The 23,379-nt window shown below is 40.4% G+C and overlaps 1 protein-coding gene across 8 annotated transcripts in view; it reads right to left on the bottom strand.

Annotated features, from left to right (window-relative positions):
• CASK (calcium/calmodulin dependent serine protein kinase) overlaps nucleotides 1–20,608 on the bottom strand; it is a 223,654-nt gene extending 203,046 nt beyond the window's left edge. For 6 of the 8 annotated variants that reach the window (XM_063344162.1, XM_063344133.1, XM_063344173.1 and 3 more), the window contains exon 1: nucleotides 20,249–20,607. In XM_063344162.1, the coding sequence (XP_063200232.1) occupies nucleotides 20,249–20,307 (59 nt within the window). In that variant the 5' untranslated portion in view covers nucleotides 20,308–20,607. Of the gene's footprint in view, nucleotides 1–20,248 lie in introns of all 8 variants that reach the window. The other 2 variants (XM_063344181.1, XM_063344142.1) reach the window with 2 other exon arrangements.
• Nucleotides 20,609–23,379: the final 2,771 nt, after the last annotated feature.

Raw genomic sequence — 23,379 nt, forward strand, 5'->3', positions numbered from 1 at the left:
TGTCAACTGGGAGCGAGGCACCAAATTTTGTCCAGAAAATGTCTTTAAGCTAGGTTGTATCAATAGATAAATATATTAATAATATTTAATATATTAAAAATCTGCATAACCTTAGCATAATGTTATGGAGTTTGTATTAAAAAACCCATAATCAACTGTTGTTTCCTCTGCCAGAGGTTAAGCAGGCTTTCATCCCTCACCTTGGCTGTTAGTGCAACTGTTTGTGCTAACAGTTGTGCTTTAGTTTGAATGAGCTAGGTTAGCAAGACACAATATTTTAAACATTTAAATTAAGCCAATTCATTTAAAATGAAAGGAGCTATGCCATAAGCACTGGGGACAAAGAGGAAGGAAGAGCAAGAATGAGGATTCAGAATAAGTAATTTAATCTGTTAAAAAATAGAATTAAGAAACAGGGAAAAGACAACTTGAGATGGCTGACAAAAGTCAACTGTTACCACCCACGATTATACCCTATGATTGACCTCAGTACAGTTTCTGAAGTCAACATTTTTGTTCATAGCTTACTTTAACATACTAATAATCTAGCCACTAATATGTGGCTAAACAGCACAGAAATAAAGAAATAATTCAATGTAATTAAAAAACATTCTAGTTAAAAGCCACTGAATATTGGAGGAATAATTGATGGCAATAACCTTGTCAAATATTCCATCTCTACTCACAAATCAATCTTTACACCCTACTGTCGACTCCACTTTGCTAAAATGGTGTCTCTCACGTCCAGTTATCACCTCACTAATCCTAGTCTTGTCTTTCCTGAGTCTCATCTCGCTTCCATTTCTTTTCCCCCAGACCTTCTCAGGCACCAGCTGCTTCTTTTCCACAACCTTTAGCTCAGCCAGGATGTCTTCCCTCTCACCTTTATAAACGTTCTGTTATTAACCTGAAAATTAATTTCTACTTGCTGCGCCTTTTCCTTACCTTAAACGATTTTCATAGAATCATTGAATTATAGAATGGGTAGAGTTGGAAGGGACGTTAAATATCATCTAGTTTCAATGCCCCTGCCATGGGCAGGGACACCTCCCACTAGACCAGGCTGCTCAAAGCCCCATCCCATTTCCTCTGTCCTTGCAGGCTGGTAATCACAAATCCTCCTCCTCTGGTTGGTTATCCAATTTCATTTTTCAAACACAGTTCCTTATTCCTTCTTTCCTTCCTATCAGCCTACCCTACTCATCCTTTTCCCTCCCTGTTCCTCCCACATTCACCCCTGGTAGGAGTCTTTCCCCCAGCAGCTTCCAATTCCAACTTCTGTTCCCCCCTTTGTCATCCTGCAGCAACTGCAAGCACACTCCTGATTGGAACTGGGCTGAAACATGGTCCACTTAAAAACCAAGCTTCCAAAATCCATTTGGCCTTGACTTCAATGATTCCTGCTCCCTCCCCTTCAGGAACAACAAAAAAAAGGCATAACCCCAAGAAGTTATGCGTTTACTTTAAACTAGGATTTAGTTTTTAAACAAAACATATACATTTTCACAGCCTGTTATAGGAGTTTTAAAATTTGAAGTCCTTCGCTTATCGAACAACCATGAATAACTAATCAGTCTTATACTGAAAAGTTGCTATGAGAACTTTTAGAATTCTTATTTTTCTGATGTATTAACCTTATTTGTACCATTGGTTGCTTTTTCATACTTTTCCCATAAAATGTTCCAATACTGTAATTTTTATGCAAAAGTGAGGAGTTCTTTTACATTTTAAATTACCTTGTACTCTCTAGAACATATTTGCTTGTTCTTTTCTATGTTGAAACTAGAATGTAACTATAAACAATTTCACAGAGTTCTAAGAACTTTAATAGTTTGTCACTTAAATATAGACATTTATTCTATATCTTCCTGTTCCTACGATTTCTCCTGAAGTTGTTAAAGCTGTCTTTAAGACAATTAATGAAATTCTTCAATTTTTACCCTTACTACTTTCATTATGATATACCTTATGTCTATGTCTTTTTATATGAGCTAGAAATAGTGTTTTATATTATTGCATATAAGACAGTTCACCTGAAAAAATGATTAAATCATTCTGACTCTCCAAAGGAAAAAAAAAGAAAGCAACAAAACCAATAATCAAAAAACAACATTCATGAGATAAAATGTAAATAAACAGCCAGAAGGAGCAGATCATACTTTTACAGATATACAGAAATCCTAGATGGCTCTAAGACTTCTCCTGCCCCAAAGACTTAAGTACTCTTCATTACAGCAACACTGAACAAGCTGCATAAACAGCATTAGAAATTCCAACCTGTACAGTGCAGTTCCCTTCACTGGCAAGAATATCATCTAAATCCCTCACACAAACTCAGGTCTCCAACAGTCAGAGCTGGTGCACTGGATAAAAGTTGCTTCCCATTCTCCCTCCCCGTACCCCCTGCCCCAGTTCTGATCAAAACTAACCATGCTTGATGAGCTCTGCACTGAGTTCAAGATATTCTAAAATGGTCAGACGTGACCTGAGAAAGCTTATGTAAAAACATTCAAGGGTTGAGAAGTTTTGCACTGTTGCCTTCACTGCTGCAACACAACAGAGCTCAAACCAATCCTAAGCAACTACCTGGACAGACAAGTAGATCTGACCATGAGTTTGTAGACTTTGCTGAAGCACATTGCTAATTTATTGCTCCAAAAGGTAAGTATCACTTATTTTCAACACCATGTGAAATTAAGGTGCATATGAAGTTTTAAATAAATAAGTAAATAACAACAACAAAATAATAATAACAAAAAGTGAACCACAGCCTACAACTGAGGCTCTGCTAGGCTTCTGAAAGCAGAATTCAGGCAAAATCCTCGGTCTGGATGTAGTCATCAATACCATTTAAGATATAGATGTATATTTTTCCTGGACAGGTCTATTTCAAGCAGTGACTCGAATTGACCAATGATTTCAGAAAGTACATTATACAACTAAAGTCCATTCTGTGGGAAAAAATTAAATGACACTTTAGAAATATTAAGCAGTATTATTTTTTGTAGAAACCGCACATTTACTGTTGTAAGATCAAAAAGCCTAATGATTAACTCAATGTTGTTAAAAGACAGATAATAATCCCTTCAGTTTGTGACAATATAAAAGTTCAAACTTTTAATCTGCTTTTATACCTTATAACCCATAAGAGATGTGAATACGTTTCAAGAACATCTGCACTGGGGATATCTGGAAAAACACAATTGTTTCAGTCATCCCAAAGCAGCAATGGCAAAATATTAATTAAAATAAAACACAGCAGCTCAATATGAGTGATAAGTAGAAAAAAGGCAAACATTACATCCTTTGACTGGACAGAACAGCATGAAACTATTTCAGCAGGTAGTTTTCTCTCTCCAGTTACGTTTTGAATAAAAAAGGGTTCACACATACCACAGTAAGTGCATCTACCTGCCTCAAGCTTGGGTGCAGAAAAGGCTCAGTTTACAATGAGTAACTGGCAAAAGAGAACTGAAGCGTGCATCCTGACTGGTGGTGAAAGCCTTCAGTAGACATGGTAGCAGATGATATATCTGACACAGTTTTTTGCAGAGATGCAACTTCAGTACAGTTGCAACAAGTAGAAAAAAGTTCCAAGGCTGTACTGCATGAACCTCCACAGCTGGAATAAGGTTGAATGCTGACAGGAAGGATTTACTGCCAAGTGGTTTGTACAAAACTCACGTTTTTCCCCAACATGCTAAAAATTATGCTATGCATATGCTTTAAAAATAAACAAATGAACAATCCCTTCCCCCCCCCAACAGATAGTTATCAGCTTGTTATAAAACTGTCTTGGGTAAACTTAGTCCGTATTTCAGAAGTTTATGTACTAATTAAAATAATTACTTGCAGCAGCTAAGTACAGTTTCCTTTAATCAGTTTGTCCAAGCATTCATTTCAAATCTATCCTACCTTGCAAAAAACAAGCTTCATTTACTTCTACCTGAAGACCCAGTGATGTATTAGTAGGAACTAGGCAGAATGGTGGCCACTGCTATTACCTGCGTTTTCTCTCCACATTCAGTTGAGAAGTAGCCGAACAGGTCTGGAACTGCCACCTTAACTAGCCCCTACTAATGGAGATCCCATTCCTGATTCTCAATGCAAACATGCTACAAATTGAATAAAAGTCCCCTTTCCTCATTTTTAGGCTAAAGTGCAACTGAAAGAACTAAAGCAACCCTCTGCATGCCTCGAGATTCAAATCTTGCTTCTTTTCTCCTCTCTGGCTGCAGACCTGGAGCGCAGAATAAACAAGCTCTCCTCCATACCTGCTGTATTTTCCCTCTGAATACAAAGAAGCTGATCCCCCCATTTGTTATGGAAATCTTAGCCAACACCAACTGCTATAGCCAAAACCAGATCCTACCATGGCCAAAACTAGAATATATAATCCATGCTCTAAGATACCTAGATATCATTTTACATAGTTCACGGACGTCACAATTCAACGGTATGTCTAGGGTAGCAGCATTGTGTTTTAATGGTTGAGGCAAACTTTCAAAATTTATTATCTATTTCCAATTGATTGCTCATTTCCTATCTTAAGGAGAAAGGACTCCCTTCATAAGGCTAGAAAACTCCATCTTTACAGTCTTGTCCTTTGTGCAAGAATCTGCCCCAAAGAAAGCTTTAAAACCATTACTTTATTATTGAGATCCCAGTCTGAATGTGGCTTCAAATACAAGCTGGATGAAAATTCTGCCAAACTAAAAGAAGTTTTCTATAAAATATTTATCTTTCTATTCAAAACTGCTAATGATCAATCTCCTGATCCTTTTAGCTTCTCCTCCTCTTCCTGGGCTTTTTTGGAACATTGAAGGAAGGTGCTGGCCTGATTCTCAACAATATAATTTCTACACACGGGATACTCAAGGGATAAATACATCTTTTTACTATATGACACTCCTCTGTGACAAAGTAGATTCCAAGTATCACACATTCCAAGCATCACAAACGTAGGATCACTGAAAGGGAGACAAAATTAAAAGCACCTTCCCTCACTAACATTTTCTAGCATGTGACAAGCACACATAATCCACTGAGAAGCAGAAAACACTTGCCTGAAAGGTTAAAAAAACCCCTATATCATCTGTGCTTTCCTTCTAAAAACAAAGACATGTAATCTTCTTTCTGATAAACTGGTTTCCTAGCTTAGCTGTTTTCATGAAGACACATGGCTATTCACACAGCAATTTGCTTTTCGGTGCTTCCTGATTCCTATCCAGGTAAAGATGAAGGTTTTAAGCTCTGTAGTTGAAAAACTGGCCAAAATCCCTGAAAAGAATGACTCAGTGGGAAGCTTATGAAAGGGGTGGGGGGAGAAACAGAGATTCTTTTTAATCCTGAATTTATTTTTTTTTTCAGTCTGATTTAGGCCCCAAAACAGTAAGAACATGAACAAAAATGACAAGGAGGGGGGGAAACACATCTGAAGGAAGACTGCTTGACAGATTTTTTTAGAACTTCATTATATACATTTTACTATGAAATGTAAAATCTTTTTTGTTTTTTTTGACAAAAATCACTTTGAACAGTTGCACAGAAACTCTTTTCTAGACAAGGTGAAGATGAATTTGATCTGCAATATTAACATTGTGAACATTTTCCACTACTCGCCGTCAACTTCTTTAAGGAAATAATTCCCATTTTACAGAATTACCTACGTAAATCTGTAAGATTATCATATGCTACATAAATATTACAAACTGTTTATGTAGACCAACATGGACTATAATTTAAATAAACTGTTTTTATGACAACTGTCTGACTACAGTTAGAATATTCTACTACTAGACAGATTTTTTTTCTGTCTAGTAAGTCTGTCTATAAGAATGTAAATTGAGAAATTGAAAGAATATATCATGATGAAATCATGATAATGAAAAAGATGAAAGAGCATATGCTAATTAAAATTGATTAGCAAGTCACCTCCAACATAATACTGAGAAGATGAACATGATTTTTTCAGTTCACTCTGGATGGCACCAAACATTCACAAATACACTGACAGTTGTGGATACTGGATCATTTTGAACCGTAACAGCATATTTATATTGTTGATTACTAGCTTGCTAATACTGTGCAATAGCCCTTCCCAACCCACTTGTTAGAAAAGAGGAGGTAACACATTAAACATGCTTTACTGAGAAACAGAACTAAGAAGGATATTTCAGAAAACATCTGAAACACCTGGAAAAAAAAAATCCACCAAAAAATAAAGGATACTTTAACATTAGATCAATACTGTCCACTTTCTCATTCCTACTGTATGCATTAAGTATGCCAGGATCAAAAATTTGCTCCTGAGCAAGATACTGACCATAACAACTCAGCTCATGTCCATTAGAGCAGAAACGAATACCGGGGTTTTGCATGTTTCACAGGGTCTTAACTCCAAACAAGAAAAACACTTAATTAGTACTTGGTCAAATGTAAATTTGGACTTAGCACACCGCTGTGGGTTTGAGCCATCCCAAAGAATGCTGATCAAAAGATCTTTGCATGACATTAAACAAGAGCATACCTTCTGAGGGTTTATAAACAATAAATTACCAAATAGCATTTAAGCTGATAGGCTGGAAGAGCATATTTATGTTTACTAGAAGTGAAGGAGAATGGGGGAAAGAAAATGAAGATTTTTGCCACCAGCCCATTTACATGTGGACAAATTTAAAAAAAAAAGAAAAACCAACAACAAAAATACAAACAAAAAGAAAACAAAAAGCACCCCAACCAGACAAAAAAAAAAATACAACGTTGATATAATATCTCAATTACTAACAGGGCAGGATCACACTCCTTCAAACAAGCTTATTGCCATTAATGTTTTCCACAGAACACATACAGTCCTGCAGAAGACATATTACAGTTTCAGACTTGGGAGATACAACTTTCTCCTTTCCCTTGGAGGCTTATATTTCTGGAAGTAACAGGACCTTGAACGTTTGCAGTAGGCATGCAAGTTTCCATTTCCTGAGATTTCAAGAGTTATCCTGTAAAACAGCAGCAGCTTAACAAAAGTAGCAGGAAGAAAAAAAGAAGCAATTTTAATCATTCTTTGAGGACCACCCCTCAGCCCCCCAAAGCTACAGAAATTAGACAAAGTAGAAAAATGTGAAAAATACAAAAAACATTTACTGCTAGTAACAGTATAAAAGAAAGACTGGAGTAGGTTCATACTTATTAGGTATAAAACATGATCGTGTGCTGAAAAACCCTTCTTCTCCCCCAAACTGATTAGGCAGGGAAGCATGGTTGCTCAAAGAACGCGGCAAAGATCTTACTCCTCCCTGGTGAGAAAAGATTAGGTAAACTCCCTTCTTCCACACATGCTCACAGGGACACAATTAGAGTGCAGAAGATTACATCTCTTCCTCAAATTCTAGACAGAAGCAATGAAGCCACAAAACTTTATTTCTCCCATGCTGCAGAGGCAAAGTCAACCTGAGAAAAGAAAAGCTCTTTCCCCTACAGCTTTTACAAATACTACAGGGGAAGGAAAAAAAAAAACAACCAAAAAACAGCGCATCACATATTAAGTACCTGAACTGTCATCAGTAATTTCAGGAGACAGTAAGAGAACAGATTACTGTGTACCACTCCCTCTAAGGAAAACCATCCAGGTCGCAACACTACAGCCCGCAGCTGGCTGCAGATTCTAAGATAAAACCATAATGACACTTTTTCAAAGGTTTTTGTAACTATGAGGACTAGAGAAACTTTGTGTTAGTTTCTATTTCAGAAACTGAAATTGTGGTTCGATTCTGCAGCAAGCCAGTTTCCACGGGAGCAAAATTCTGGTTGACAGACATCCTGCAGTCTGCTGTGAGGCCAGTGAGTCTGAAGAAAACTAAACAAGGTCTCAGTGTAGGTCAGCACATACACACTGAAACAATGTATAAAAGTATTAATATGAAAAAGAAATGTAAGGCAAAGGGGGGAAAAAGCCAGAAAGAAGCTTTGGCAGAGCTACCAAGGAGTTTTCTATTATAAAAGAAATGCTGAAAGAATGAAAACTGGCAGAGAAACCCTTAAAAAAACATTAAGGTATATTGACACTCAAATTATAAGTAAAATGTTGGTAGTGAAGAGACTAGCAAAAAATAAAACTGTTGTATATTCATTAACCAACCAACAGAGAAGGCAGAGTCAGATCCAATATAATCTTTTCTTCAAAATATCCTGAAAGCACTCAAAGGTGTAGGAAGGAGGAAGATGAACAAAACAAAAGATACAAATATGCATAGAAGTAGTATAAGATAGTATATTCATCTCTAAAACCAAACTATAATCTTTCTGAAATATGTCTTAAAATTACAGAAAATAAACTAAGATTAGAAACTTAAATTATTGTATCATAGTAAGAACAGTAACAGGAGTGTGACTTGCAAGTTTTTAACAGTCAAAATGAGAGCAAAAAGTGCTACAAGTTTGCCTATTAACTACAGCTGTATCTGAAGATGAGGCAAGAAAGAATACAAGATACTTCTCTTTAGAGAAATTTTCAGATGTTTTCTAAAGGAAATAAACAGAGGACATAGCTATCTTCTTCACGGATAGAGCCTTTACAAAACAAATTCTTCGAACAGCAGTCAGTCATGGAATCCAGCCCAAATTTGTCTCTTTAAGAGTATGGATGAAAATGCAGGACCAAATAGCAGCTCAAGATAAATTTCAACAAGAAACTAGAGATGGCAGCAAAGTCTCAAACTATCAGTTGAGAGTAAGAGAAAAAGTTAAATGAAGAGGAAAGTTGTGAATAATTCTTACAGCTTTTTTCAAACAGTAAATATTTCAAGTTTTTTTTTCTTTTTATTTTTCCTTTTTCAAACAGTGACAAAAGAATTGGAAACCCATTAGAAAGAACAAGTATACACCACAGTAAGGCTTTGTTTTTAAATGCAATGACTTCACAGATCAATTTTTAGCACATATCAGAAGCAGCATTTTAAAATTGCTTTCAACAAAATATACATTTAAATCTACCATTTATCAATATTCTCAAGTCACCACTGATTTCTGAACGTTTCAGCTATGTATCTGAAAGCACATTTCAGGAAGTTATTATTCTCATGCTTTTCCTCAGCTTTGCAACTGTAACAAATACAGAAAAGTTGCGCACAGGCTCAGTTTCAGGAAGAGAATTTCCAACTCTTAGTTTTCTGCAACACTTTTAACTTTTTAAAAAAATACATCAGCAATATAGGAAACTAAGCTCTATTCTGAAAAAGAAAAAAAACCCCAACTAACAAATATTCAGTGAAAGAATTACAGGGACGCTGAATTGCATCCCTGAGAATACTTCAAAATTCTACATTTCTGAGTTTGCTGTTTAACTCTAAAACAGAATGATCCTTGCACATTGAAAAGCACTGTCTCAACGGCAAGGCGTAGCTCACTATCACACCTAAGGAGAACACCCAAACCAAACCTGGCTACTAAATGGGACATGTTCTTAGATGCAACCTGCTGGTCCATGCCCATGCTACTCACTCATCAGTGCTCGGAACACTCACTCTGAAACTGGGAGGCACATATTCAAGTCCTTCCCTAACACACAGCGCCTGAAAACGCACTCACCAGGCTAGAAGATATGGGAAACAAAGGCATTTTCAACACTCCCAGCTGATGTTTTATGGAATCATTTAATATTCGTCAGATCACTAAAAAACGAAAAGAAGCATCCATGATGATTGTACTCAAAAAGCAAAAAAGAAGAAATCAGACTGCCAGTCCCTGTTCCGAAAGAACTGTAAGCATTTCATACACACAACACAAGCAAACCAACTCTTCAGCCGGCAATCTATTTGAAAACATCCCTAACCAGCAGAGCAAACAGACAATTCTGACTTCTGAAAACAACTAAGAAAGTAAGAATCTGAGAAAGAAGATGTATCTGCAAGAGCTGAGAAAGTATCCTGTCTCAATGGCAGCTACAAAGTATTGAACACTTTCCAATTGGAAGTGTCTGCAGCTGATAAAAAAAATTGACACACTTGAGATCTGAGATAAGAGAAAGAGCTCCTGATATTTTAAGCACCCTGTTTATGCTTTTAAAGATAATTGAACCTTAAGGGCTGAGAGTCTGTGAAACACAGCCAACAGGTAACCATTTTTTCCACAGAGGAAAAAGCAAAAAAAAAACAAAAACAAAAAACAAACAAACACACAAAAAAAAAACCAAACAAAAAACCCCCTTAATCTAATACCTGTAACTGAGGAAGACAGTTCTGTCTGACCTTCAGTTTTGAAAGCCCTTTTTGTTGCTTTCATCTCTGTAGTGCTGAAGCTCTGGAATTAATGCTTGCAGGAGCACACTAAGAGAGATTATCTCTAGTTTGGGGGCTGTAGAAAAGAAAATAGTGTTTTCTGTAAACAGAAGTTGGCACTTTTCATTCTAAACTTAATCTAGATATATTAACACAAAACTTTTCCCAAAAAAAAAAAAAAAAAACAACCAAAAAAACCTCAAACCCCAATATTTTAATTCAACAAGCTCTTGATCAATGCAATACATTTTAAATTTAGGTTTAGAGCAAAACAAAGTCTGAAATAAAGTAACTCGGGAAAACTTCGGGTTTGAATTTCTTGAATTTTCATAAACATGGTATCTGTGCATTTGCACATAATCACATGAGAACCAGAAGGAACACTTAGATTTGGTTTCTATAAAAATTAGAAGCACTAACAAACATTAAGCATGCCTGAGGTTCAGAGTACATCCAATCGCTAATATTGAAGTCCTGAAGGACCCAACAAAATACATGCACACTTCAAGAGCATCTAAACTGTCGTAAGCTAATATGTTTCAGAGTTAATTCAAATATTGAAAAAATAAAAACCCCAGACTTACAGTTGCCTTCCTAACCTTAATTTGACTTTACTGTGTATACAGTTTAAATGCTGAATGAGGTGAGGTCCTGACATAAAGTTAGTGCTTGGTTTTAATTATGGTGAATGTCCATGTGTATAAAAAGGAGGAAGAAGCAAATTATGAACATAAAAGCAACTGGTTTGGGTTTGTTTTGTTTTTTTTTTTGTTTTTTTTTTGTGTGTGTGTGTGTTAATAACTGTTAATTTGCAAGTTAGTTTGTTGGTTTTTTTCTTAAAAAAAAAAAAAATCCCTTTCCCTTTTTTCCTCCCCTTGCCTTACCATTTTCCAGTTTATTGCAGGAAAGAGTTTGGAAGGTATCGTCATGCTTATTACGCAAAAGAGACAAACATGCTTTAAAAAACATCAACAAAGCATTTTAAGATATGGCTTAACTTAATAGTTCATTGTTGTCAAACGTGGGGAGAGGGGAGGGGTCATGCACACCTTATCTCTCTCCATCCCTAAGTCTTCTAACTTCAGCTAGCCCTGACTGCATTGCAGGTCAAGCCAGTGAAAACAGCAGAATAACCCATCCAACAAGTGAATACTCTTGTAGTGCACCTGGTTTATATATATCAGATGAATGCTAAAGCTGGCACAGAGGAAGGGTGGATCACGCAGGGCATGGAAGCACATAAAGAGAGCAAGACCTCCCCCTTCCATCAGCAGCAAACTTAATTCAGTTCACATCACAAAATTGCACTCATATACTCCCCCAGTGCCTCACACGGGGGCAAAAAGAGGAGAAAAGCTACTACTACCATGTTAACAGAATCTACAGACCAGCTACAACTTGATACAGCTCTCCTTCAGGAATCACGATGTACTTAAAGATGCTGCAGGATTACGGAGATGCAGAATTTCATTTCAGTTACTGCCCTGGTTAGCTGCTCTGTACAGCTAGACCAGCACTGACCCAAATGTTTTCTCTAAACACATCTGAATCCAACCCATCTGGTCCTGCTGGATTCAAGTTCAACCCTGGCAAACCTAAAGAGCTCCACAAAAGTCTGCTCTGTTCTAGGAAAAGCTACTAGGTCAGATCAGTATTGATGCAGGAAAGATCCTACCACTGAAATATATCATTCCCTAATTTTTTTGTAATCTTCACAGGCTACCCTCACCCCACCTTCTATATCATCTTTTCCTAACTAGTAAGACGGGTTGGGGGGTGGTTTGGAGAAGGGAGATAAGATTACCTCACTTGCTTCTTCACTGCCCTTTCATTAACAGGTGTATAGATCCCTCTGATTGAGCGTAAATTAGTGCCTTCCCACATTTCCCCTCTGTTCAGTATTGGGAACAACATCAGGAGCCAAAAATAAGGAAAAAAGTGGGCAGCTGACAACTCCATTTGCAGCAACAGCTGCACGATTTCCCTGGAGCAGGGTGGAAGTAACATAACAGGAGACCCTACTGGCTGGCTTCTCTAAGCTAGAACACCAGGAGTGCAGACAAAGGTTCTACTCATAGACCCTCTCCCCAAAACAAAATTGGGAGAATAAAGAAGACAGAGGAACATCTCTGAAGATCTTGTGAGGACAAGTTAAACTTCCCTTTACAAGAAATACTAAAAACATTTTTTCTTTTCGTTTGTGGTTTTTTATTGTGTTTTGTTGGTTGGTTGGGTTTGGTTAGGTTTATTTTGTGGGGTTTTTTCCTCCTCTAGAAAGAGCAATACATTACGCCATCAAAAAGGTAGAAGAGTTGAGAAGTTTCGGGGTGACAAAAAAAGATTAACTTTTTTTTTTTATTTTAAAGACAACAGCTGTCATCCTGTGAAAGTTCATAATGAATTCCCAAGGCACAAAAGAAAAATTGATATTTTATGTACCTACGTAAGAAGACATCTGGAGACAGATGTCACAGAGTCCTGAATATCTGAAAGGCCACTGTACCTGATAAGCCTTAGCTTCACTACAACTAAGACTTTTTACCTTATCCCTCAAAATTTCCAAGTGTGAACTACCTTCCAAACCCTGGTAAAAGTGAGTTTAAATGAAGTCACAAGTTAAGAATCACGTGTTCCTAGAAAAGGCACCCTTTAAGATTGCAAGGGTTTCTCAATCTCAACTACAGCAGAAATGACACTTTGATGAGACAAAACTAGTTTTTCCACCTAGCTGAAAGCACTTCCTAAACAACTGAACTGAAACAGAACAAATTTTATACCAGTTTAAATACCCATATAGGACTTATACCCCTGCTTTTACTTCTAAAAATTTTGTTCAGAGGCAAGCTCTTTACAGCTTGCTTAATTCATGCATCCTACGAAGTTTACTTAATATTAAATGCTAGGAATAACTGCTTATATCCACACTATCCAGAAAAGAAAATGGGGATGTTAGTCAAAAATGAAATCGGAGTACTTGCAAGCAGTTACACATGCCATTGGCTACCCAAAGAAACAGATGAAGGAGCCAAATGAAAAATCTATTTAACCAAATGCTATTTAGAAAGCTCTGGTGGAATGAAAATATACAGAACTTAAGGGACAGACAGTGAACTTTGTATGCATGTAAGAACTATGTATCAATTATAAATATTATCACACGGTGAAGACATGTCTTAACTACTGATTTCTGAAAAAGCTTAGTCAATATAGAAATTGGCAAAATACTGACAATACAAGAATTCTGTCAAATCCTAACCCTGGAGGGAAACTACAGCCCCACTGTACCTTGAATATTGCAATAAAAGACAGAAAGTATGTAGTAAACTTCTGGCAACGCCTTCTTACCCTATTCCAGCAAAAAGGTATGAAAGCAAAAGAGCAAGGCACTTGTTAACCAACAGAAGGTCAATTCTGGCATTTAAGAATACATTAGGAAATAGTCCGTGGTTCTTTTAGTTCTAAATTTACCCTGTAACAGTTTTCTAGCTGTTTCTCTGAAAAGACACCTTTCTTTCTCAGACAAACTGAAGTGAGAAATTAAACCCATATTATAATGCAGAGGTCTTTTGTGGTAAAGCTCCAAAAATTATTCCAAACCTTATGTAGCTGTTTTCATTTCAGAAAAAAGATATTGGTAAGAACGGGGCTTTAACACTAGTAACAGTATTGTAACTGAAACACCAAACCCTGCTGCGCACTTGTTTCCAACAAAGGAGGTGTTCCTTTTACCAACATCTCCAAAGAAACAATGTAACTCACTCTGAATACAGCACAAGTTTATTAAAAGAAGCTACTAATTCAACACTCTAAAATACAGTTCAGTTTACAACAACGTTGAAGTGAAGGCTCTCTCTTCCCATGCATTGGATGCCTTACCTAGGTATCCTCTTATATGCTTATATGATGTACGCAAAGAAAAAGGAAAGGGCTTCTTGGGGTTCTTCCAGTGGGCATATTAGCTGATTAGTAAGCTACCTTAAGAGACCAGTCTAACTTTTTAAATGACTAGGGATGATAATTCTGGCCATGCGTGAAATATATCCTGAATATACATTTTCACACTGTATATTAAAAAAAGTACTCACTCCTGGAAAAAAGAGAACTCGTAAGAGTGTTTTGAGTGTTTGCGGGTTTTATAGTTTGTTTGGGTTTTTTTTATTAACTCCATAATTTCACATAAAATACCTATGACGTAGGTATTTTAACAATGACCACTTTCAATTCTGAAGACACCATTCTTTAGATGGCACAGTTAATATAACTACAGGTTTCTGAAAAGTGATCTTTGGAAACATCATATTAGAGTTAATACTGCTCGATTACCTTTCATTGTCATGACATCTGTATCAGACTAAGTAGGTGAGTGGCTGTTGACACAAAATGAGGTTCTTTTCTTTCCCTAATATTTCTTTATCCTGAAGTATTTTATCTCAAGCATTGTGTTTTAATTGAAATGATTATCAGGGATCACTAGGGTCCTAAAACCTAGCCCCCATTCTTGAGGGCAACAAAGTTTCATACTGTTTTAATAAAAAGATCAAACTCTTAACTTAGCAAATCTTCAAGACAAGGTAGATTTTTTTGTCCCACAACTTCTCACAGACAGCTCAAACCAGGTCATTATCTCAGTATTAAATTGGTCTAAAAATCTTCTAATTTTCAGCCTCAAATAACTCAGGACTAGTCTGCACACATTTGTTCATCTGCTCTTACCTTCAAGGGCTTCCTTCTCTTGGGTGTTTAAGCACAAAAACATATTTGCAAAGCCCTTGCATGATCTTTCTCAGTTTGCATTTTTCCTAGATCAAGTTCCTTCAAAGTCCCCTCTTAGGCAAGCCTCTATTTCCCAATCATTACAGCAGTCTTGTTCACTTTATAAGGATGTACGCAAGAATGCAGCTGCTTAACAGAACAATTCTAGAAAAAGCCACACAAATGGAAAGGAGAGTACCGATTAAAATGTCATACTCTGCAACTAGGTGTATTAATTCTACTCTATGTTCAGCTACAGTTGAACCTCTTAAGTAGAAAGACTCTCTTAAGTAGAAACAGGTCCCTATTACTGTTAAAATACATAGCAGAATAACTTAGCTAAGGAGATATTCTAGCAACTATACACTTCAAATAATCTACTGTTAATTTCCTGAAGCAATGCACATTATGACCTCAGGCTTAAATCAAATATTCTTTATAATCTGTTCATTTTAAACACTGTAACACAGAAAACAGCTAAGAACACTTTATTAATACACTAGTATTTCAAACAGTACTAAGAAACTCAAAAACTAAACCAGACAAATCACTTTCTGTAGCCCAGAGAAGTTCCCTTCCCTCTCCCCTCCTTTCCAAACAGAGTATATAATACAGTCCTTTAACATTTTCATTTGGTTTGTACAAATTACACACATCAGTTATTTGCATTGGTTTTACAGGAGATGCAAAATTTCAATAGTGTACTGGAGAAGAACTGTATTTGAGAACCAACAGTATTCTCACTCCTGTGCAGAGAAAATGGAGGCAACAATGAAAAACAACACCACTGAAACCATCAAAATACTTCTAGATAGTTTAGTTACCACAACACTTAAAATTAAGGAATCCATGAGCTCTCTCCTTCCTTTCCTAAACACTCCCAGACTGGGGCATAAGTCTAAAGCACCTCCATCTCAAGGTAATAGCCGGATGGAACTGCCACTACCATCCTCTTGTCTGACTTCAGTGAGATACAAGCCTTCATACTTTCATGCAAAAAAAACCCCGGTCCCACTTCCCGCCCCAAGACCTTGCATCCTCCCCTCACAACTCCTTCAGTGTTGCAGCAGTGCTGGTAGGCTGCAGGAAAGGGGAACTCTAGGCACTTTAACTCCTCTTTACTAGACGGAAGAGCCCAAGCAGAGAGAATCTTCCCATCACAGGGGAAGGATGGATGAAAACAAACTAAAATACTCAGTTTTGCAGTGCAGAAAAGGACTAGACTGAACCCAGTCATATTGCAGAGAACATTCTGAAAGCTATGGTAGTATTAGCACCAATCACCACATACTTTGGTACAAAAAATACCAATGACTGTACTACTACCATGCACAATGATTGTACATATACATGGTCCACAAATGGAAGACAAAATTACAAAAATTTACAGTTTAAGTGACTATTAATATGAAGACTAATGATTTCAATTGTGACCAATGCCCTTTTTAACACAAATAAACTTTTATCAACTTTATCACATAGTATTCACAACTTTAAAATTTGGAGAAATTTTTAAGCAACCTGCAATCCTACTGTTAAGGAGGTCAGACAATCTTTATGGTACTCCTCTAATGTTAACATAAACCAACATGGATCTTAAGAGGTACAGAAACTCAAAACCAGATAATGTAAAATAAAGTCCTTGCAGAACAAGGACTCTGTCTATCATAAAAGCCATGCTTCAGTCTTCAATACCAACTAAAACCAGGCATTCTTTCTTTGGCATAAAGAAAACTATTACTATGTGTATGTGGAGCTCCTATGACAAACTCAGAACAGTTTTCAACTCAGATGAATACCCAAGATGTTTCAACTCTACACCTACTACATTTTCTAAACTACTCAATGCATTCCAAATGAAAATTTTAATAAAAAATAAGGAAGTACACTTAGCGCTATTATCTGTGAACTGTCATTCAAATGGCTTAAATATTTTAACTTGTGTACTTCTCAACGCATACACAAGGAGAATCTCTTCAAAGTTACCTGGAAGCAAGTTTGGAAAAAAATGGCACACCTGTGTTTTTCATAACTGCCAGTTATCCCGAGATACATTAAGACATTTTTGAAGGCTAACATAGAAATCCCCAATTTACTTCTTGCTTGAAGTGTGTTTGTGTCAGCCAAGTTTAAAGACAAGACAATAACCTAGAACACAACACATCTGGTAAAGTAAACTATGTGACTAACGTTAGAGTCATAAACGCCACTTTAAAAAGTTCAACAAGACATTGGGATTGTTACTATTCCAATTTTTATCTCTCTATACATTTCAGCAATGGAAAGGTATACTGGAAATATAGGCAAATGAAGATTTCCCTTAAATTTTTTTTCTAAGGGAAACATGAACTAAAATCTCTCTCTATCCCTCCTGGCCTTTCTTTTCTCCAGCACCCATTAAAAATGAAAAATGCATGCTTGCAGAATTTAAACACATTAAATGTCACATAATAAACAGTTTATCACTGTCATTCCAGTCAATTCATTCATATACTATTGCATTGTAATTGTTCCACACTCCAGCACACCAAAAGCTATTATCACTGCGTTTACACAAAATAAGTCTTATCAGTTTATTGTACTTAAAAGTGTTTAAAGTGTATCCTGAGGATCAGAATATGCCTCAACAAACTGGACCGCATACTGTCAGCTAAGAGATTCTCTCCTTATTTCTCTAGTAAATTGTACAGGAACTTTGGGACTTCTCTTAGACTAATTATTCAGAGATTTTACAGGCAAAGATTTCTTTCCCACACCCTTTGTGAAAATATCTTTTACTACCTTAAATGTCAGTGGTAACTACCTATTTAGGAAAGATAAATTACACATTTTAATATTTCATGTGTCTGAAACACAAATCAGGGCCAGATGTGCTATTTGCAAGAACTAAATTACTGTATCAATCAATAATAAATCACGGGACCATGCAGACATTTAGTGGATGTTTCACTGAAAGATGTTCGGCAAGATGCATATGTAGCAATTCAAAGCAGATTTATAGCAGCTTTCCTCAAGTTGCTTAAAGACAGGCAAGGTGGTACCCAGAATCTGCAAGCCAAATAAAGATGCTGCATCCCTGGTTCCCTGGAAGTCACCTGCGTGGTATGCAAAGAAACAGGAATACTACTTAAGAAACTGTCCATGAAATTGTGTATTTATTTTAAATGGGTTTTTTTTAGAGGACTGACGTGACATCTGTGCGGAAAAGCCTGAGCAATCACAACAAGCTATCAACCCTTCACACCATCACTGCTGCTATTTTCAGTGATCCACCCTGTTTTTGCTACAGTGCTCTTGGCATCATTATGCTACTGTGATTCAATATTTATCTGTTAGATCTAGTTACATCACAATACTATCTATACTATCTAAATCTCATGTGGAACTTCTGTAGCTAATACCTAATCCACAGTTTCTGAGCCCTCCTTCAAAATTCTCCAGTCACAAAACAAGAAGTCATTTGAGATGTGCAAACATCTGGACCCCTGTGAATCATCCATTCTCTAAAAGGGTGTGCAGTCATGTCAAACATAATCACTGCACCTTCTTTCTAACGGTAATCTGGTATGAATAAAATAGCGTGTGAACTGCAGTGGTTAGCATAAAACCACTTGTGAAAGTAGCATGCCGAAAATTGTCTTCAAAACATGTTTAATAATGGAGTTTTGTTTCTCAGCTACAGAAGCTCCCCACCAACAACCAGCATTAAGCTAAAGCAGTCACTTACCATTTATGACAGCAAACAAAGCCCCTTGAGCTTAGTATTTTTAAAAGTTGTTTGTGTTCATAGAAAGGTATGTGTGTCATTTCACCTTGTGAAATGACAGAACTGAGTGCGGAAACTTCTGCTGGCAACAGAGTCACCTGCTAAATCCAAGACTAGCATTTTAGTATTATCCTAAGGAAAGATTAATTCTAGAATATTTTTAGCCCTAGCTTTGAAAGTAGACAGCACTAGATATAAACTGAAAGGCATACTGGTGGAGAGCAGACAAGAGAATACATGCAGAAAAAATTCTTTGTTTATAATCAAAAGACGGTGAACAATTATTCTTATAAAATTCATTGTCAGGAAGAAAAAACTGCAAACACACTGAACAGCGTGACTACTAAGGCTTCCACAGCAATTTCAGAATCAGAAACATACAGAAAATTTAGTAAGTCACAATATTGCTACATCTTTCATGTCCATTTTGCAACACAGACACAACTACAGAAAATATGTGAAAGATGACAAACAAATAATAAAAAGAATTATTTCAAAACCAGGCAGTCACAAAAATATGGAGGCAGGGGGGGAACGGAGCTCAGCTTTAATTCTTTATCACCATCTGATTTGGTGGATTCTATGCATTTTCTTGGTGCGATTACACAGAGGCTTGAACTGTCATTTTCATCCACCCTACAACAGTGGCAACCCGAAGCAGCCAGCTGGGGAACGCTAGCAACTACCTCAACTCCTAGCTTCGACACAAGACTCGAACATGGGTTTAATAGCAGTTGCATAAGACGACTCCAAAGGCCAAGCACTCCTACCGCCTTACAAATCCCTATTTCCAGACGAATGAGAGTGGAGGGAAAGATCTGAACAAAAACCGAGCACTAACCCCAGCGTCACTAGGACGGCCACTAACAAGCCGGTTATTATGCAGCAAAGAAGAGGAAAAACCCAACACCTGGCGCACAAATATGCAGACGCCCAGTGAATAGGTGGATCTACAGGGAGATATCTTCGCTTCCCCAATAGGCAATCCTTGATGGGTGTGCCAGGAATGGGATATCGGGGGGGAGGAGAAGAAAAGGGGTGGGAAGTGGTTGCCGCTTGCTGCAGCCAGCCTGAGTGATGGTTAGGTGGTTAATCATGGTGGCTCTGAGGAAACATGGGGTCACTTCTCCCCCTTCCGCCTGCCGTGCGATAGGGAAGGTGGCGGGCAGCGCGGCGGGGGCACTCGCCCTGTCACCGCCACCAGCCAAAAGCCGGGGGGGTGGGTGGTGGTGAAGGGGACGCGGATCCCGCACCGCTCGCACGGACCCGCTGGCGGCGGCGGCGACTCAGGTGGGTGCCGAGCAGAGCATCCCTCTCCCCCCGCGCGGCCGGCGGGAGGGGCCGGGCAGGGGGCACCGCCGCCGCCGCCCCCCCTCCCCGCTCTTCCCCCCCCCCGCCATCCGCACACGCCCGCCCTGCCCGGCCCGGCCCTGCCCGCCTCCCCCGCGGGACTCACTTGCCGATCACCTCGCAGAGCTCGTACACGTCCTCGAACAGCACGTCGTCGTCGGCCATGGTCCGGGCGGGGGGGATCAGCCCGAGAGGCGGTGGCGGCGGCCCCGGGGAGGGGGGGCGAGGGAGCGGGGGGGAAGGGGGGGGGCCGCGGGCACGCTCCCCGCCGCGCGGCGCGCTCCCCCGCCGCTCAGCGCCAACCGCCACCACCGCGGTGAATCCCGACCGCTACGGCAGCTCCCGCCGCCGCCACCTTCCGGGGGCGCCGCCGCCGCCCGCCCGGGGGCTCCCGCGGCCGCGCCGGGACTCCCCGCTCCTCCTCCTCCCGCGGGCCGCCGCCGCTCCCCGCGCGTGTCACACACTCCGCGACCCCACCTTCCTCCGCCCCCCCCCACCCCCCTCCCTCCCTCCCGCCCCCTCTCTCAGCCGGCTACTCCCCAGCGGCGGCGGGCAGCTAGCGGGGCGGCGCAGGCTCCATGGAGGGGATCGGCGGGGAGAGGGGCCGGCGGCAGCGCCGTCTCGCTCCCTCGCCGGGCGGCCGCGCGCTCCCGGCCGGAGAAAGGCGGGGGGGGGGTAGAAGGAGGGGGGGGGGTTGTCGCGCGCTCCGCGAGGGAGGATAATAGTGGGAGGGGGAGGGGCGGGCAGTTACAGGCGCGGCCGTTGATTACGCTCCCAGGCGCGAGGAAGGAGGAGAAGCGGCAGCGGCGGCGGCAGCCGCGATAGGCGCTCGCTCTACTGGAGGGCGGGCGGGCGCGCGCGCCCAAGCCGCCGTCACGCAAAGCCGTCACGGCGCGCGCGAGCGAGCGGGCGGGCGGGGGCGGGCGCGCGCGCCGGCGAGCCGAGCAGACGCGGCACGCACGCAAGCACGCACGCACGCGGGGGGCTGTGTTCGCTTCCGCTGCCTTTTCTTCCCCTACCCCACCCTCCCCGCTTTCGCCCCGCCAGAACGGCGCGCGGGGCCACGCCCACCACGCGAGTTTATGAGGGGGGTCGGCCCGGTGTGCGCAGGCGTGTGGTGATGTCATGGCGCGGGGAGGGGGCTTGGCGGGGCGGTCGGCTGTTGCGGTGCGTGAGGGCGCGGCAGAGCCAGGCCTGGGGGGAACGCAGGTACCGGACGCCATCGTCTGCTCCCGCCGACCCGCTGAGCGCCAGCGGCTGCCGTGGAGCCGGCGGCGGAGGGGCCGATGTTCCCGCCGCGCCGAGGCTGCGGGGTGTGCGGGGGAGCGCCGCTCCTGGAGGCGGGGTGCGTTGGGGCGTGTAGGCCGCTGCGGGGAGGGGAGAGGGGGGACCCACCGGTCCGTCGGCGGGGCGCGGAGGCCGCCGCTGAGGTAAAGGTGTACGGCGCCGGGGCTGCCGGCGGACCCGTTGTCTCTGTGGTGAGGGGTGACTGTCGCCGATTTCACGCACCGGGCTGTAGGAATAAAGAAGCTCTGTGCGAAACTGGGCTTGTGGAGCTTTGTCCAGGCGTCGGTAAAGTGCTTTCTTGTTTTGTTTCCTCAGAAGGGTGTAAGTATTTTGTGTAGCACGATTTGAACCCCCTTTGTTACTGGGAAAGCAGTCATCTTACTAGCCCTACAAGTAGTGAATTTAAACAACCTTTTAGAACTGCTCTTAGATACACCCTTCCAGTTGGGCAAGTAACTGGTGGCTGTCTCTCTTAATAGCTACTTGAAAACGATGTCAGAGGCATCCAATGAGTTTTAAAACGCTAAGTACTTACCCGATGTATTCTTTTGTGTGATTTTTAACATCATACAGAAAACTGTGTACGAAAGACAGATGTAAGTTGCACATGTGTGCTTTTCCAAACTTCAGACTGGATGGTTTGTAGAAGAAAGCAAGGCTCTTTTGAAGGAATTAGTCAGGAACTGTTGCAGATTACAAAGTATTTATTTTTGCCAAAGCACTTTAGCAAGCATGCAACTTCTTAAAACTCGTTAACAAAGGTAAATTATACAGTTGTTCCCCACACACAGAAAAAAACCTGTCAAAGCAGAATTATCTGATGAAATGGTTTAAAGGTTAGCTTTAAAATGCAGAGCTGATGACACTTCACCGAGAACAGCTTGTTCCTGTCTCCAGACAAATTCAAAAGAAAAAATAAATCAAGAAAAGCCATGAGAATAATTATCTCCTGCAAAATGGTAGCATATAAGGTGAGAGATGTCCCCATAAGGCTGTACTCTATGCCATACAAACCTTTAAAAAGTATTTTAAACACCATCTGCTATTTGGAATACAAACAAAAAGCCCATATATTTAGATTGTTCCCTAAATTTCACACAGATAAACATGTGAGCAACCATTTTTTCCTTTTGTGAGGCCATCAGGCTGAGTACCACATAGGCCTGACAGTAGTAAGTTTTGGACTATGGGTGAGTGATATTATGGTTCGCTTATATTTTGAGCAGAAGTTGTCATCTGGCTGTATGCAGAGCCATTATTAGAAGTTAACTAGAAAAAATGCAAAAATGGACAAGGAAGAAAAACGCACATAACAGCTCCCTTCCTGAGCTGAGGTAAATGCTTTTCCTGCTGTAGCAGTGTCACTTCACAGAGGCCTCGCCTTCCTCTGGGTGCCAAGAGTCACACCAGGCCACATCACCCAGGTGTGACCCTAAGCTGAAATGAAAACAAGGAATGCCAAACATAATATGTGGGGGCCTTTGGGCCAAAATACTGTGTTAGAGCAAACCCTTTAAGAGTCTTGGAGGGCAGTTGTCTCCATTTTGACATGATGCAGCACATAAACGTGCTTTGTCTGCTAATGGACAAGGTCTCAGAGCACAGGTTGGAGAGTTAGAGCTGTTGTGGGAAGGTTGTGGTGTGTTTGCAAGACACACAAAAAAATGGGCTTTCCCTAAGAGAGGGGGTTCATTCTGTGGCATTTGGCCTACTTAAAGGGTCCTGCTACCTTCCAGTAAGGAGTGTAGCAGTTGCTTTTTTCATCTGGTGGGCTGAGCTTACCACTTTTTTTTTTTTTTTTTTCCATTCTGGAGCAAAGAAGACACGCTTGTGAGAGCAGCTCTAGCATTCATTGCTTAGGCTGGCAAGAGGCAAGGCAAATTATCAAAGCCGACAAATGTGCCAGTTGTCCACATTCGGTGCAGGGGGAGAGGGAAAACGGGTGCTACC

Source organism: Chroicocephalus ridibundus, chromosome 1, assembly GCF_963924245.1.
Source record: "Chroicocephalus ridibundus chromosome 1, bChrRid1.1, whole genome shotgun sequence".
In the NCBI taxonomy this organism is placed as follows: Eukaryota; Metazoa; Chordata; class Aves; order Charadriiformes; family Laridae; genus Chroicocephalus; species Chroicocephalus ridibundus.